At 41.0% G+C, this 18,438-nt stretch overlaps 1 protein-coding gene across 3 annotated transcripts in view; it reads left to right on the top strand.

The window, feature by feature from the left end:
- The first annotated feature begins 3,981 nt into the window (after positions 1-3,981).
- The window catches only part of LOC108928219 (putative helicase mov-10-B.1), a 51,828-nt gene continuing 37,371 nt past the window's right edge, over positions 3,982-18,438 (top strand). For 2 of the 3 annotated variants that reach the window (XM_018742055.2, XM_018742053.2), the window contains exons 1-4: positions 3,982-4,495; positions 4,590-4,689; positions 16,330-16,502; positions 17,682-17,926. In XM_018742055.2, coding sequence (XP_018597571.1) covers positions 4,365-4,495; positions 4,590-4,689; positions 16,330-16,502; positions 17,682-17,926 — 649 coding nt within the window. In that variant the 5' untranslated portion in view covers positions 3,982-4,364. The remainder of the gene's footprint in view (positions 4,496-4,589; positions 4,690-16,329; positions 16,503-17,681; positions 17,927-18,438) is intronic. The other variant, XM_018742054.2, reaches the window with a different exon arrangement.

Genomic DNA, 18,438 nt, shown 5'->3' with positions numbered 1-18,438 from the left:
CTCTGGCTAAAGCTATTGAATTGATTTCAGTTTCATACACACAATGTTCAGATGTGTGTTATATTGAGCACAAATGCGTGTAGTGGTCTCCTTGCCTGTGCAACAGCAAACCGCCTACAGAGTTATTATTATTATTATTATTATTATTATTAATCTGCAACAGTTTTTCTCTGAGACATTAATGTAAATGTAAGACAGCTGGCCTTACATCTCTTTTCCTATGCACTTACAATATCAATAAAAGTCCCACCAATGGAAAGTTTCGAAAAAAATTCTAATTTTCTTATCCTTTTCTCTGGTTTACAAATATAACTTTCCTCCGTATTTTAATTATACATACATATATAGTGTGTATATATGTGTGTATATATATATATACTTGATAAGTCAGCTCTTTTGGACTTCTATCATCTATTCTGAGGTTTATGCACCTACTCATGCGATGAACATTGGTGCATATAGTGGAAACAAACAAAGTTTACTTGGGAATCACACGTCTACAACTGTGTCTCTCTTTCTTCTAATGTAATGCACAAATTGTATTTCTCTGAAATGTACATTGCTTTGGATAAAAGCATCTGCTAAATGAATAAATGTAAACTATGTTTCCTTCCAATATACAAAATAACTGTTAGTTCCAACGAAATCACTATAGCTGTTGAGGCCATGTTGGAACAGATTTGTTGAGAAACCCTAATAAAAGTAGTGTTAGGGTTGCAAGCTTTGCACCCAGAGGTTACAGGTTCAAATCCCAGCTGCAGTAGCCTTGAACGAAGTACTTATGCTGTATAAATGGGTAAGCAGGTGTAAGAACCTTAACATGGTAACTGCTGTTTTGGAGATCTTTTGATTAAGAAAGTGGGAGAAGTTTCCTTTAGATCACTTCATGGATTTTAAACATCTGGAAAGTTTATTGAAAGGGTAAAGAAGGACACTAACAGCACTGACGGTGCAACTGGTGGGAAGGAACAGCTCTTCACCTGTTCTGCTTCTGCAGCCACACACACATTATGGTCTGGGCTGATTTACTCCGTTTGTAGTGTTTTTCATCTTTATTTGGCTGAGTTGTTTGCTTCTTTTTGGTTTCTCTTGTCTTTCCTTTTATGTTTTTTGTTTTCTGCCATTTTGTTTCTTCTGGCTGCAAGGCTGCTACAAAGTGTGTGAAGCCCTTTTGTCAGAGAGAGGTGCTCCAGGCTGCGCGCAGTATTCCATGCTCTTATTTGCATTTTTAATGACAATTAGTCTTTCTCATGTGCCGTAAGTGTGTAATAATAATAATAAGATTCTGACTTAATAGGTGTGTAATGACAAATTCTGTTTGTTGCTTTAGCGGAAATCGTGTGTAGGAGAAACACAAAAAGTAGTGTAAAGGTGTAAAAATAAGGGAAGCACAAATTTCACCACTTAAACCAGCACACTGAAGCCACAACCTGAACCTGCAGATACATCCTGCATAACATCCGCAGGATCCCTCCTTACCTCACAACTGACCCTGCCCAACTACTTGTCCAGGACATGGTGACTTCCCGTCTGGATACTGCAACTCTCTCCTGTGTGGCCTTCCTGCCATCAAACCTCTGCAGCCGATACAGAACGCTGCTGACTGGGTTATGTTTGACTTGCCAAAGTGTTCCCATGTCTCTCCTCTACTCGCCTCTCTGCACTGGCTTCCTATAGCTGCCCAGATCAAAATTAAGACCTTGGTTATTGCCTACAAATGCATCAATAGAATTGCTCTTAGTTATCTTCAAGACTTTATCATTTGCTCCACCCCAACCAGACTGCTACGCTTTTCTACTTCTGCCTGCTTGGTGGTCCCACGCACGAAAGGTAAAGGACGGAGGTTCTCAGTTCTGGCTCCGTTGTGGTGGAACAGTCTCCCCCTCTTACTCAGAACTGCTGAATCTCTGTCCACATTAAAAATGATCTTAAAACTCATCTTTTCCAGGCTCACTTTGCCCATGACATCATAAGTTAATGTAAGGTAGAATTGTTCATGATCATGCTCGTATCACTCCTTTACAGAGCCACTCCTGTAATGTATAACATATTTATATATATCTCAAAAAAAAAAAAAAAAAAAAACTACTAGGAAGAGTCAACACTGAAAAAAATGGTTTGTTGAATTTACTCGAATTATGGACATTGGTTTCACATAATTAGTTTGGGTTCACAGTATCCTACACATTCACATGGTTTCAATATAATAATTTTATGTTAATGAGATGTATTTTAATAAAGTATACACGCTCTAATTAAGTTATCCTAACATAATTCAGTCATGTTGACTTAACATTATTCTTTTATATTCAGATACTTGTTTGAATCATGTTATGTAATCTAATCACATCATCTTTACACCATTGTCTTTGTTCAGTTTTAATGGTTTATGTTGTTACTCAATATGTTCCATTTTATTTTCAATAAAACAAACAGCTTTAGATTCAAAGGCTTTATTTCATTAAGTGATCCACCTGTCCTTTAACAGCAATATGAACAATACTCTTAAATGCATTGCAATGTGAAATACAGAGATTAACTCTTAAAGGATCGTGCTTATCAAAACTTAGTTTAAATTACATCTATTTAACAGGTCAGTTGGCAACAGTGTGACTTAAAAGCAACTTGTATCTGAAAATATGTTAAAAAAAATGTGCTGATGTATACACACACAACCATTTTACGCTTGACATTAACTATTCTGTCATGAAGGCCACAAACACCATAAGAAACATTTTGTTAACAAGACCATAAGCAACATAAGTTATACCTCACATTTCTGCATAAAGATTAAACTGCATTTCTCTATAAACAAACAGAACATAACAGCACTAATAATTTTACTTAATAAAATAACTTTGTCCTCTCAGACTCTTCTATACAACTTGAAACGTCATAAGTGTAGCACAACTTTGTGGGGAACTTCAGGTTAAAAGCATAAATGAGACCAAACAACACTGCAGTTGCAAAAGCCACATTCTTCTTGAGGTCCTGAAGCACAATCACACCCTCAAAGAAAAAAACAGCAATTAGTCATGAATAACATGAACAACAATAAATAAGTTTAACTATTACTAATAATTTGCACACAGTTACATTAACTTGTGTCAGTATTGACAGTGAAGCAAGTGAAGTAATCTAGCTATGGACAGGGAGGGATCGACTATCGCGATCAGCAATCAACTGTCGCGATCAACTGACAAACATTGATGTAGAAACGTGAGGCGCAATTATAAATGAGCCGTTTACCCATATCACTACCTACATATTCATATATAATAAAATGTATAAAGCATCTGATAGTTTGTTAGCGCATACAACAATGAATGAAGACCACTGCTCTTCATAAAAAACTTTTTTTTTTATTCATTACTATTGCCAAAATAGGTATTAAGCAAGCTAGCCTAGGTAAGTCAGGCGACGACACTCGGGGGAAACTACAGGCCTAAATTTAACGGTAGGTGGACAGCTATTATCAGAATACTATCAGATTTTATTGCAGTTCTTACCTTCTACTGAATTACCAGGTGCCCTCGTGTCGCTCTCCAGACCGACGGTTGTGCTTTGTGAAGTGCACGCGCGCTCGCTCACTTTTGAAGTTGCTCCCGCGCAAACGAAAAAAGAAAAAAAAAAAAAACTCGCAGAAGGCAGAGACGAAAATATGTGAGGAATAAACTCGATATTTCTTGAATACAAGCTAAATACATGCAACATCATGGACAGCGTTTCAACAGAGGTCCATCTCATTTTTTCTTCCTCATAGAAATGAAGCTTTGAACCTTAGTGGAAACACGCATTCGCAGACAGTTCAGACTCGGACCGACTGAAGCCGACATTCTGAGTTTTTTTATGCAGCTACTCGTGATGAACAGTGCATTTGGTGGAAAAAAACAAACTGTATTTAAGAATCACACATCTGCAGCTATGTCTCTAAGGTAATGCACAAATTGTATTTTCTATGAGATGTACGTCGCTGTGGAGAAAAGCGTCTGCTAAATGAGCAAATGTAAATCAGTGTAAATGTCTGTGAAGAATCCCAATAGAGTCGCTAGGGACAATCTAAAAAATCCGAGTCCAGAGCGCGAGTAACACGGTTTAGAACCTGGCTTTCTGGTCTTATATAATCTTAATAAAGTTACCCCGTAGTGTAAGTACTATTGTAAGAAAGTGTCATTTTACGTGTGCTATGGCTAACGCAGGGCCGACGGTTTCTCCGTGCGCTTTGCACGAGTGTACTTTGTAGACGGTGCCTCACACGAGTTTCGTTTCTTCGCACTGGCAGTTTTTCTGCGGAAATAATACGGACGCGCGTTTATAAATTGTTATCATCGCTCACATATCTCCTCTCCTTTCCATTTCATACCATGGCTCCAACCCTCAGAGCATCTGCTGATGTTGGACTGGATTTCATCAAATTTCTTGAAGAGACTAACAGAAAATCTACAACGGATAAGAACAAACTTCGCGATATATACAACGCGGAATTTAGAAGCAGGTACTTCGGCCGAATGTATTTTACAATTTATGACCATTTCGACAATGATAATAATGATGATGATGATGATTGACCTGCTGTGTGACGCGCCCAGGGACGGAGTGAAGAATCCCAATTTCTCGCGGGTCCTGTACGCGCTCGTGAAGTTCCGCGGAGCGACCGTGCGCGCTGGAGTGGTGCGCTTCACGCGCGCGGTAAGAGTAATGGAACCCGCTCACATCTGCTCACATCGTATAACTTCTGTTCTTTACTCTTACCTGAAATTCCTTTACACTTCACGTGTTCTGCGTCACACAGGTCAGTTAAAATGAAACACTTGCTGAAGTAGCCAAAGGTGTGCGTGTCATAAGCTGCATATCTGTTTATTTTTTATTTATTTTAAAAAAATAAGGAAAACAATAAAGAAGTAAAAAATAATGATATTAAAAAAAATAATAAGAACAAGAATATGCCTTCACCTACAGGGAAAATAAATGACTACATTTTCGAGTTTGTGGGCCTTCTGTAAGGTAGTACTTGGGATTTAACTAAGATTCATCAGAACCATTGTGTCCAGTGTCCAGTGGCCACTTGTGGTACCTTCTGTAGTAAAATGTCTTGAGCAGCTCTTACCAAAATCCTGCTGCTCTTCTCGCTATGAGACCACAGATGAGACCAAATGGCCCTTTTTGTGGAATCCCCCATTAGTGGAGTGCTAAAATAATAATAATAATAATAATAATAATAATAATAATAATAATAATAAATCAGTGCACATGTCCTACAGCTCATCTGTGTGCAGTTTTCATGCCTGCTGCCCCTTGTTTGTCCTTCTATGGTGTCAATATCTCAGGTGTGGATTTTCATTTGATCATTTATTGTTTCTCACACAAACTGGCATCACAGGTAATATGTACACATTGAAGATTTTATTTTTCTTAACAGCAATAAAAGTATTTCACTTGTGTCACGCACAAGGTTTCCCATGGAGCCCTTGTCTGAAATGTTGAGTTTGGACAGTTCTGGATAAGAACATGCTATCTGCTCACTGAAGGCCACATTTTTAATTAAACTCCCTTTAGCACACATACTTTCACAAAGCAGTTCAACTCTGATATACTGGAACATTCCAAGGTGTGGGAAAGGCCACGGTTCATATTTACCTAATTTACTATGGTCACATATTCCTTAGCACCAATACTATGAAATCAGGTTTATTGCTAACATTTGGTATGGCCTTGAAATGAAGTCAAAATTTTGTGCGAGGCTTTAATTTTGTAAACTATTTTCATAGATGTGTGTTTGATGGTGTAAAGGCAGAGGTAAATATTTGAATGTTGCTTGAAAGAGGAAAATGTAATACTTTTTCACTCTAAAATGTTCAATTTGTTGATATTAGTTTAAATATAACATATTCAATCATTTTTTCTGGTCCTTAAAAATAAAGAGGAAAAATTGGCTAATGCTGTTTACTTTTTATTTAAATTTGTAATGATTTATTGAAGGATCATAAACAATGATTAAACAAAAATGAAATATTTTCCCTCCCCTCTTCATCACTTTGGCTTAATGAAAGGCCACTTAGTTGAATGAGGAGACTGGTTACAGTACAAATAAATAGGCTATCTCAGTGATAACTAACCGAGTTCTGGTTTCCAGCATGTTAATCTGGATTTTTCTTTCAGCCGTCATCAATCAGTTACACTTAAGAAGAAAATAGTTTTATTTAAAAAATTAAAACATTTCAAAAAGTCAATATGCACAAGTAAAAAATTTGCTGTTATTACACCCAGTCAAAAGTTTTTTTTTTTTTACATTTCTTTGGGGAAATTTGGTGAGTCAGCTTTCTGTGCCTCTCAGTGTCAGACTTTGCATTGCGTGGTTCCTTGTGAAAAAAGTACCTATGTTTCCATGTCATTTATGATGCTTGCATGCCATTGTGGGTGTAATTTTTACAAACAACAGATGCATCAAAAACTGTCTCATTCTTTTGTAATGATTCTCCATGTTTTGTAATTTGTTTGAATGCTGTATGTCTGGTTTTAGGGAAATTTCAAATGACTTGTCCATGAACAAGCAATATTTGCAGGAGTCCAGTGCAACAGACAAGGCTGGACAGTAGTGCTCGCCTGTTGGCGTCTTTTCTTTATTCTGTTGTCTGGGAGGAGGCAAGGAGGGAAAGGGGGAACCGGGAATGGGTAGATTGGGGATTCAACTCGGTCTCTGCTGCGTCGTCCACGGCCTTGAGGTCGAGGTCGTGCTCGTTTTCTCAGTTGTGTTCTCCTCCTCCATCTCTCTCTCTCTCTCTCTCTCTCTCTCTCTCTCTCTCTCTCTGTCACTCACTGTCGGTTCTGGGGGAAGAAATAGTGGCAGTAATTAGCCCCAGCTGTGGCTGCCCTGTCCCTGTCTCCGCTCCCCTCCCCGGTCGCCTTGGCGTGTTGCTCATCAGCAGTGACTGTGACAGCGAGACTGAGCTGTGGTGGACAGAATATTATAAATGCAAAACAAAATGCAGAGCCATTAGTACTGAACCACGCTGAAAGAAGGAAGTCCTAGTGCTGTTTTGGTGATGAAGACATCTACTCTGTGGTTCAGACCTTCTTGTAATGCAACAAACTAGTTACAGATGAAAATCTGCTTTAAATAATTGACACCTGGAAATATGGGTTGAATAGACTGATGTTCCCCAGACAAAGCCCATCTTAAAGTAGAAAAAAGTAAAAGAATCATTACTACCAATGGTGCCACATAGTAATTCTCTGGTACTCCATGTTGTTTTTCTTTACAATTAGTAAACTGGTTCTCTGGTTACTGGTTTGTCTGCTTTGATTGTTTACCTATTCCCTACTTACTTGATGTATTCCTGGTTATGTTTTGTTTATGTACTACTTTTGTTTAGTACTCACATACAGTTTATTCCTGCTTGTATACCTGTTGCCTGTTCACTGGACATGTATACTGTATATATATACTGCCTCCCGACTCACTGTTGTTGCTGTGGTTAATACTCCATGTTTGGAGTTCGAGTCCCTTTGTAAAATCGGATTATTGGGGAGTCGTATTCATGACTTTGGACCCCTTTGGTGACTTTAAATAATGTTCACCTTCAATTAGAATGTCCAGCATCCAGTCCTCTTTTCTGCTCTTTGGGACCTAGTAGCTTTTGGCTTTTTTAACTGAAGACTGTTACAATAACCGTATTGCTTCTGCAGCTGTGATTTGTCAAGGTTTCATGCTCATTACTACATGTTATCACACTTTGGCCTTGGATGTATGAGATTTATGAAGTGAAGGCCAACTGCAAGTATGAGTTTAATGAAAGTTGCAAAGTGCAGTTTTGTCTGAGACTGGGCCACAGAGTTATTCACTTCTGCAGTAACGGCATGTGCTTTTTGCAGTAAGTATTTTGCCTAAAATACTGGAGAAAACCAATGTTATGGGACAAAGTACCCCTCAACCTCCATCAATCTCCATCGGCAACTACACTCTTGAGGTTGTTCATGTATTCAATTACCTCGGGTCGACCATCACAGATACCATGTCACTGGAGCCTGAGCTCAATAAAAGAATAGGAAAAGCCGCCATGACTCTGTCCAGTCTCAGCAGGAGAGTGTGGATGAATGGCATGCTCTCCAAGCGTACTAAGATCAAAGTTTACTGCGCTTGCGTTCTTGGAGTTCTGCTCTACGGAAGTGAAACGTGGACTTTGTATGCCCACCAGGAGAAAAGATTGAACACATTCCACCTGCGTTGTCTCAGACGCATCCTCCAGATCTCGTGGAAGGACAAAGTTACTAACAGTGACGTCCTTAATCTGGCTGGATTGCCAAGCATGCAGACCATCCTCAGGCAACGCAGGCTACGGTGGCTAGGGCACGTTCGTCGGATGGATGATGGAAGGATCCCGAAAGACATCCTGTATGGGGAACTGGCCTCTGGTGTACGACCAACCGGACGGCCTCATTTGCGCTTTAAGGATGTGTGCAAAAAGGATTTGAGAGAGCTTGACATTAATGTGAACGGCTGGGAGGAGCTGGCAACTGATCGTTGCAGCTGGAGGCGGGAACTTCATCAAGGTCTGGGACGTGGCGAACAAAAGCTGCGACTACAGGCTGAGGAGAGGCGAAGACGCAGGAAGGTCAGGCTTCAAGTGGAACATATGAACAGCACCCAGCACATCTGTTGCAACTGCGGCAAGGATTGTCATTCTCGTTTGGGCCTTCACAGTCATGGCCGGCGATGCAAACCACCGTGAAGTGGACAAAACCAAGGTGCAATTCCATGGTCTTTCTAGACTGATGGATGCCAATGACATTTTGCCTACTAGTGCAGTTCATTTCTAGGTGTATAAGGACATGATGAAGAAGGCAGTTCTGGGCTTCTTCAGTTTTCAGTTAGACATTGTGTTAGTGAGCGTATCAGTTCCCCAAACCTGTCAACATAATTTATTTTCTTGTGTTTTTCAGTATCAGTTAGGATCGGTTACCCTTTACAGTTGGGGGTGCAGTTTCGGTACATCCTGTTTCTCACACAGTAGCCTTTTTGCAGCCGTTACAGAACATACCAGTTGTACATTTAATGCACACCATCATTTCTACAATGTTTCCTTATTTTCTCTCAAGACAGCACTGAAATGTTCACACATACAAACATTTCTTTCACATACTTCATGCAGCTAGGAGCAGTGTGTCATGGCAAGGGTAACGTAAGGAACATAAGAAGAACCATCGCATTCAGGTGGCAGCCAGAGATGCGCATATGTCTTAGACATGTACCAAGTTGTACTGCACAAAGTCCATCCATGTCTCAGCTGAACCTCCTTGTGAACATCCAAACTTTGGCTATTTTTAATGTAGACATGCCAAACTCTGTCCTCCCTCCACCTCACAAAGCTCAGCACCCATTGCACAAGTAGAGAATACAGGGAATAGCCCCTGTCCTGAAATGTTCGGTGGATAAGGGAATTGTATCCCCAGTAATATACACACAATTCCATGATCGCTCTATAGGGAGATAGGACCTCACTCGCTCTGAGATAAGCGAGTCTTCAGAAATCAAAAACCTAAAGCAGCAGGAGAATATTTTCTTGCAATTTCCCCAAAGTCTATTTGCAGCTTCTGATGGGAGCACCCACATGATTGTGTGCTTGTGGGTCATAAACCGGTACTGGCTTGCAAAGATCTTTCTGATTAAGCTCAATCTGTATGTTCAGGTTGGCTGCATTAGTGCTTTCTTTGCTTAATACTACATAGGTGCTCAGTTCTGGTTAGAATTGCGTTAATCCATAGATTGCATTGCAATGCCTGTTTAAAGTTCAGGCTAATAGTCTAGATGGTGTGAGGATGTTGTCATGGGTGGATTGAATATATTAATGGAGAACATGGAGTTCTTACTTTAGCTGAACCATGGACAGTTGGCACTTCAGGTGGTTGAGATTTGCTGGGTGTGTACATTCAAGGATACACTATACTGTCATGCTCATGAAAGGCAGGGAAAAAGTATAGATTTGTCAAAAGGGGCATTCTGGTCCAAATATTTGTAGAACTCCTTTGTATTTAGTGCTACAATTTGTCTTTAAGGAGATATCTTACTGAAGTGTTGCCCCAGAAGGTAACTGTATGAGTGCAGTGTAGCTTTGAAATCCCACGTGAAAGTTGCAATATTGTGTTATTTATGAAGCTAGGGATGTGAGAGCATGGTGTAAGGTTTGGAAAGGTAATAATGACAGTAAACAATTGGAGGGTGGTTCTTGGGAACAACACAAGCCTGAGCATTTGAAAAAAATTGGTAACCTTACGGTAAGACTTTGCACTTGGCATTTACTTTATCACCTGTTCATGGGTGGAAGCAATAGAAACTGAACATGTAGATTCAGCCCATCACACCCTTTGAACTCCCTGTCTTCCCACTGTAATAACATAATTTTTAAATTAATCCTTTCCAGGCAGACGTTGCAAATTAGCATCAGCTGTTACAGGTTTCCCTACTGCTGGTATTAATTTGGCCCTGAGAGGGTTAACTACTAGTGTGTCAGCATTATGGGGCAAGCATCCTAACCAGAGTACAGCCATACACAATATCTTAACTCCCTGTGATTTTCTGGAAACTGAAACTGTTCAGTTCTTCAAAATGCAGGTCAGAATATGAATGATTAAATTAATGAAACTTTATTAATCTTGGTTGAATATTCATTTTATTTCCGGCAAACAGCATACAACACACAGTACATACTCACATACATACTGTACATACAGTAACAAAACAGAGGTAAATGAATAGATTCATTAGCTAATAAGTAAATAAAAAAGCACATTTACAGGCAAGAAGGTCAGGTGAAGTGAGGTGCTGCTAGGTGTAGTGAGACAGCAGAGAGCAAGTTCAGTACCACTCAGTCTTTATCAGTCATTAGTCATTGTTTTTCCAACATAGCTAAGGGCTGTCTGTCTTGTGTCATGCAAGGTGGGGAGTTGCTGCTTCATGATAAATCCATGGCGTTATTTGCCTATGGTACACTTTCATATTTTATATTTACATTAGTTAAATTTGTGATAATCGCAGATATAGCCCAGAAAACAACCACAACTGAAATGGGAAATTAGAATGCTCAGCAGAATTTTTTGGTAGTTTTTTTTCCAGTCAAATGTTTGGAACTGCACTAGCAAAAATACTGTCGCTGAATGACAAAGTTCTTATGAAATCAAGTTTAGATATAGGTAAAAACACTGTGCAAATCCTGCGTTTTCTGTTTTTTATAACCATGAAGGACATATATGAAGTCGAAACTATGAGATGTTTGGATTATAGTGTTTGGCAGATAGGCATGTACAGCATATCCTTGATAGCCATATGTTATGTTTTAGGGAACTCCCGAAGTGTGCAAAAGCCACACTGTTGGCAGGTATTTGCAAAAGTGAAACACTAGTCATTTGACCCTGTTCATGATTTGTTCATGCAATTTGCTTGGGAATTTTTTTGTATTTACTTTATTATAAATAAAGTTTAACAATATGAAGAATAATCAGTATATCCACTTATAACACTGAGCTTATCACGTTTATATATTCTGAGGGCTTCACACATTTATACAGACTTTTTAATGTGGAATAAATGCTCCTGTTACTGATCAGGAGATTAGGGTGCGGTGCAAGGGATAGGAGCTGATGTGCTACGACACTCTGACTGGTTTCGAAACGGTTGCTACAGAAGGCTTTCGTTTTGTGTTTCTGACATGTTTGTTGCACAAGCTGTTTCGTGTTTTTAATGAAACACCCAAGTACGCCCTATGCCTGGTTAGTCCCCAAACGCAGTTTTTTAAAAAATGTATAATTATTCCTTACCGGTGTCCATGATGTTAGATGATGCAGAAAGTACACAATACATTTTAGCATAACATATAAATAATAGAACATAAATGTATGTATTTATTTTACAGTTAATTTTCTGGTATTTTTATTTCCCCCCACCAAAAATACAGAAATTGGAAAGCATTACCTTCTGTATTTGTTACCTATATGTCATGCCCACGACATCAGATGGAACGAACGCACCTGCAGCACATCTGGGAGACGAAGCATAAAAGGGCTGCTCAGACACACCAGATCATGGAACCTCACCTGGGCAACTGTTACCACCATGACTAGGCATTGTGCTCCTCATCTCCTTGTTCCCAGTTGCCCTTTTCCCTGTTTCCATGTTTCTCCCTTGCTCATTCATATTGGTTTTTCTGGCTTCCTGACCTTCGTTACTGTCTCTTGGATTCTGATTCTGGTTTGCCCCGGTTATGATGTTTGCTCCTCGGTTACCTCTGCCTGCCCCTTTGGTTTTCATCGTTATAATAAACACCTGCTGATGGGTTTGACGACTCCGCTCCATGTGTTCCAGCATGGCACTATAGGGTATATAATGTTGTATGTTTTATTTTATTATTATATTCTGTATTCTTTTTGTGGGGGCGCAGTGGGTTGGACCGGGTCCTGCTCTCCAGTAGGTCTGGGGTTCGAGTCCCGCTTGGGGTGCCTTGCGATGGACTGGCGTCCCATCCTGGGTGTGTCCCCTCCCCCTCCAGCCTTACGCCCTGTATTGCCGGGTAGGCTCCGGTTCCCCGCGACCCCATATGGGACAAGTGGTTCAGAAAATGTGTGTGTGTGTGTGTGTGTGTGTATTCTTTCTACCATTATATTACGTTTTTTTATTCTTTCCAGTTATTTGGAAATAATTAATGAACATTGATGTTCATTTACCATGAAGTGAATGACATGATCTAAGTGTCATTGAACATAAAACAATTTTTTGTGCCAACCACACTGATTACGTCATCTGAGAAACAGCCAACCTCCTTGGGTTTTTCACATTGGACAGTATACAGATGTATCAGCCTACAAACTGGCCGTATGTAAATGTTTACAGAGAATGGTGTGAAAAAACATTCGTTCAACAGCACTTCTTTGGGTGACAATGCTTTGTTAATGAAAGAAGCTATTAGGAAAACAGCCAGATTCATGCACCTGACATGCTACAAGTAAGCAAATAATGGTTCAGTACAGTTGTGGTGGGGGGCCTGGTGGTGCAGCGGGTTTGGCCTGTGCCTGCTCTTTGGTGGGTCTAGGTTTTGAGTCCCGCTTGGACTGGCGTCCCATCCTGGGTGTGTCCCCTCCCCTCTAGCCTCACACCCTGTGTTGCTGGGATAGGCCCTGGTTTGCCACAACCCTGCTTGGGACAAGCAGTTTCAGTCAGTGTGTGCGTGTGTACACAGCCGTGGTGTGAAGAAGGGTATCCTGAAATGCTACAGTTTCCAAACTTTGAAACTTTGGATGGACTGCAGCAGCAGAAGACCATCCCATTCATCTCGTACGAGCACAAAACAAGAAGTTTGAGGTTTCATTGGACAGTCACTAGCTGAAGAATGTAAAAAGGTTAAGTTGTCAGATCTCTTTGTGTTGTTTCACCCATAGTGTGTGAGTGACCAAGAGAGTGTGTTCCACTGATGGATGGATGAGTCACTTTGGTGAATAAGGTGTGTGGGCTGATAACGCTACTTAGAGTTCATTGGAAGTCGCTTTAGAGAAAAGCATCTGCTAAATAAATAAATGTAAATGGAAATATTGTTCCATGTTAATGGCAGAGACAACAATTGACATATGAGGAATGAATCCATGGACCCATCATGTCTGGTGTCAACGGCACAGACTGGTGGTGGCGTAATAGTGTGGAAAAGGTTTTCCTGGCACAAGTTAGGATTTTTCGTGCTGACTAAGCATCATTTGATCATGGCCAATCCAGCCTTTCTGAAACTGACACTTCTAGCAGGATAATGTGCCCTGTCACAAAGCACACATCATCTCAGAATGATTCCCCCAACATGACAGTGTCTTTACTCCAATAACTTGCAAAGTCCTCATCTATCAAGCCGATAGACCATCTTTTGGATGGGGTTGAATAAATGTTACAAGAATGAATTTACTGCCAAAATCTATATAAAAGTGTAGAGTTTTCAAGCTGCCATGAATCAAAAAGTCCATGGAATGTGTCTCGTGCCTTCTTGCTGAATCCACACTGTTCTACGAGCAAATGGGTCCCACCCTGTACTAGCTGGGTGCACCTCTTAAGGTTGTCTCTGTGCGTAATTTAGTTTTTGCTTTCTGCAATTTTATTCCAATTTTGCAATTTTATTATTTTCATTCCTCTTATGTCAGTGGAAGTTGCTTTCTGCAATTATAAATTTTATGGAATATTGGCAAATAAATATTTTGTTGGAGATTGGTAGGCAATATCAAATATAGGGGAATATAAAAAATTATAAAATGATATTGTGTTTATGGTCAGTTTCTAAGCGAGTGGTTGCAGTTTGTGGTTTGTTTCCAGGCAACAGCACCTGATCCGGGACGGGGAACTTGCTTGCTGAAGCGTGGGTGTGGCCAGTTAAGCTACTTAATGTATAAACTGAAAGCAGAAGGTGTGTGCTGCATGTTAGTTTTGTTCTTCTCTAAAGTTCCTTTGAAAGGGGTTGGTTTTTGTGGTTGTGGGTGAGGTGTGTTACATAAACTGCAAAAGACATTAATTAGCAGAGTACATATAGATTATACCATATAAATTACATTATCATATAACTTGTGAGATGAAAATTACAAAATAACCCACACAAATAACTCACCATCCTTGATACTAAACAATGACATACTTTACCTAATTTCTTTCTCTGATGATGTGTGATACAGTTATTGAGAGTTTTTATTTTATGGTAACAAAATATGATAAAAAGAATGAGATATACAAAAATAAGGGACAGAATGTTCCATCTTTTGTTAACAGTACTCTTCTCTGAATATTTATGAACCAACCCACTTTGTTGTTCTGTCTTTAAAAATATTTTTATTAGGCAATATAGGTATGTGAGAAATTAATAGTTGTTTCGAAATGGTTGTATGACCAAACAATGTCATGTGAAGACAGGACTGAGTCAATAAAAAATATGCTTCCCTAAATTTAAGGAAAATAATATCCTGTGAATATACAGGGTCTGGGGCGCAGTGGTGCAGTGGGTTGGACCAGGTCCTGTTCTCCAGTGGGTCTGGGGTTCGAGTCCCGCTTGGGGTGCCTTGCGGCGGACTGGCGTCCCATCCTGGGTGTGTCCCCTCCCTCTCTGGCCTTACACCCTGTGTTGCCGGGTAGGCTCCGGTTCCCTGCAACCCCGTATGGGACAAGCGGTTCTGAAAATGTGTGTGTGTATACAGGGTCTGGACACAGTTTGTTTAGTTTAACCTTTTGTTCAGTTTATTTAAATTTGTCTTGAATCAAAATACCATGCTTCGATATGTGAACTGACCTCAGTTGCACCTGTGTGTTTGCATAATGCTGTTTTTTTTTTTTTAATGAATGTTGGTGCAATAGCTTCTGCCGAGGCTCAAAACAGAGAACCCTCTATCTTAGATTTGCTATGGCATGCTTAATCGAGAGCAGAGGTGCTACCTGACCTGTGTTTAGGCAGTAGTGCCATTCCATGGGGTCAAGGTATATGAACATCTGGTGATTTTACCTTCCTGGGGGAGTTAGTTTTCAGGCTTGAGAGCTCTTTGAGTTTTATTTTTTATTGAAACTTTGCCGGGGGGCGCGGTGGCACAGTGGGTTTGGGTTGGGCCTGCTTTGCGGTGGGGCAGGGGCTCGAGTCCTGCTTGGAGTGCATTGTGGCAGACTGGCATCCTGTCCGGGGTGTGTCCCCTCCCTCTCCAGCCTTGCGCCCTGTGTTGCTGGGTTGGGCTCTGGCTCCATTGTGGTGGAATGACCTTCCCCTCTCATTCAGATCTGCCGAAACTCTATCTATATTCAAGAAGGGTCTGAAAACTCACCTTTTCCAGACACATTTCACCCAAGATCTCTCCAGCTCGTGTATGGTGTAAATGTTCATACACCGTAACTTCATGATCATCCCCAGATAAGTCTTTACACAGCTGCTACTCCGGCATTGTATGTGAATGTTTGTGTATCTTCTAAAAAAAAAATAAAATTGTAGGAAGGTTATCAAGATTCATCTATCCTGCGTTTTATGCACCTACTAGAGTGATGAACATCGGTGCTTTAAGTGGAAGGCAACAAACTAGGTTTACTTAAGAGTCCCATGTCTGCAGTTATGTCTCTTGCTCTTAATTTAATGCACAAATTGTACTTTTGCTGAGATGTACGTCACTTTGGAGAAAAGCGTCTGCTAAATGAATAAATGTAAATGTAAGCGGTTATAGACACTGTGTGTATGTGAAACTTTGCCTGAAAGTTTTTCAGATTGTGGCTGTTGAAGATGTGGAGCAAGAATCAAGTCTAGGGCAGACATATTACTTGACCATGATGTCCTCCGGCTTTGTTAGGTGCAGCTGGTATCTCAGGACCAGTGGAGGAGACCTCAGCGACAAAACCAGAGTAATGCTTCTCCATCGCTGCCTGCTGATGCAACACCTATACAGGCAGCTGATGCTGATTCTGCAGTACGGAGCAGGAAAAGGCTGGGCCATGACATCCTTCGGAACCTGAAGGAGAAAAGGTGAGACATCTTCGAAGGTGCAAACAGTAGAAATTCCCATTATTCACACCCCCCGCAGCCACGTTCCCTTCAAACAACAAGCATACTAGTACCAGGAAAGGTTTCCTGAAGGAGATGTAAGACATACCAACATGGAATGACTCAGAAGACTCAAAGATGCCCAGACAGAGAATAATTGCAGGGTGGGGTTTTATGAGATTAGGAAGGATAACTAAATCAGTCACGTTTTATTACATAAACATTTTGAAATGATATCTGGAAGTCTACCAGTAGAAAGGATTTTGCTTTGTAAAGGCTTCCCTCGCATAGCAAGTATCATTCATTGCTCAAGATGTGCTTGTAAAAAGAATTCTTGTTAAAAGAACTCTTTATTACCATTGATTTAAATAGGAAAAATAGAAAAATTAATAATTACCTTAAGTACCTGCCAACAGCCACGAAGCTTTATAATGGAGCCCTCTTGCTGTCTGATTTCTCAGTACCACCTTATTACTTTTTAACACTTGACTTATTTGCATCTACTCTCTGTTTTTTTGGACTGTTCACTGTTCCCACTATTTCTGTTGTGATTCCTGTCTCTTTTCTGTTACTGCGTGTATGTCCTGTCCCTACTTGTGTGTATTCTGTGCACTTGTGTAGTTTCTTGTAGTTTCCTTCAGGATCAGTAAAGTGTTTGTTGCTCTGTTTATCAGTGTCTGTCCGTCTCGTTCCTGGGCCGCAAAAGGTTTGCCTGTTTTCACCAAACGTACAAAAATCCTGTATTATCTTTTAAAGATGCACAAAATTCAATTCAACATCAAGTCCAAAATATCAGAAATGCTCCTGACACCTTTAAATCCGACCTTAAGTCCTTCAGATTGCCCCTTGTGTCCTGGGAGTCTCAGAGTGGAGGGACTCTCTCCTCCTTGTTTGTCAGAATGGTAACTAATCTCTGTGCACATGACCCCTGTGATGGTCATGTCACTACTGATCGGGCTGTGGATAGAGTGTGTGTTATATGTCCTGTTGGAGCCTACAGACCATGGAAAGGGAGAAAAGAAAGGGGGAGGGCATGAATACGAGCTTTGTGCCTGTGTTTGGTTCGCTGTTGTGCTTTAAGGAACATATATAATAACTGTGTGATTTTATACAGCTAAAGTGAGCTTGAGAACAATAATGATCTGTGTCTTGTACCAACAGCAGCGACTATGTCGCTAATAAGAAGGGCATTGAGATCACCTCCGACCATAACACTGTGGATGGCAAGATCTTCTTCTGTGTGCAGAGCACCCAGGAGACAACATACACTATCAAGCTGTATGTGAGCAATCGGGGCACCAGCCCAGTTTACTTCACCGACTACATAGCCTTGCAGAGGATGCGCTCCTTCACGCTAAGAGATGAGAGGAATGTGAGTCGCACTAAACCACTGCTCCTAAGCCCAGGTAAGGAGCCTGTGAACACTTGATGGAGTCTGAAATTTTCCCAGGTCTTTTTATATCCTTCCATATATTTGGAGTATCCATCCATCCATCCATCCATCCATCTTCCTCCGCTTTATCCGGGGCCGGGTCGCAGGGGCAGCAGTCCGAGCAGAGTCCTCCAGACTTCCCTCTCCCCGCACACCTCCTCCAGTTCCTCTGGGGGAACCCCAAGGCGTTCCCAGGCCAGCCGGGAGACATAGTCTCTCCAACGTGTCCTGGGTCTGCCCCGAGGCCTCCTCCCAGTGGGACAAGCCCGGAACACCTCCCCAGGGAGGCGTCCAGGAGGCATCCGGAACAGATGCCCGAGCCACCTCAACTGGCTCCTCTCGATGCAGAGGAGCAGCGGCTCTACTCCGAGCTCCTCCCGGGTGACTGAGCTCCTCACCCTATCCCTAAGGGTGCGCCCAGCCACTCTGCGGAGGAAACTCATTTCTGCCGCTTGTATCCGCGATCTCATTCTTTCGGTCATGATC

The sequence above is a fragment of the Scleropages formosus genome, chromosome 25, assembly GCF_900964775.1.
Source record: "Scleropages formosus chromosome 25, fSclFor1.1, whole genome shotgun sequence".
Taxonomy (NCBI): Eukaryota; Metazoa; Chordata; class Actinopteri; order Osteoglossiformes; family Osteoglossidae; genus Scleropages; species Scleropages formosus.
This window is presented reverse-complemented; position numbering and strand designations above follow the sequence as displayed.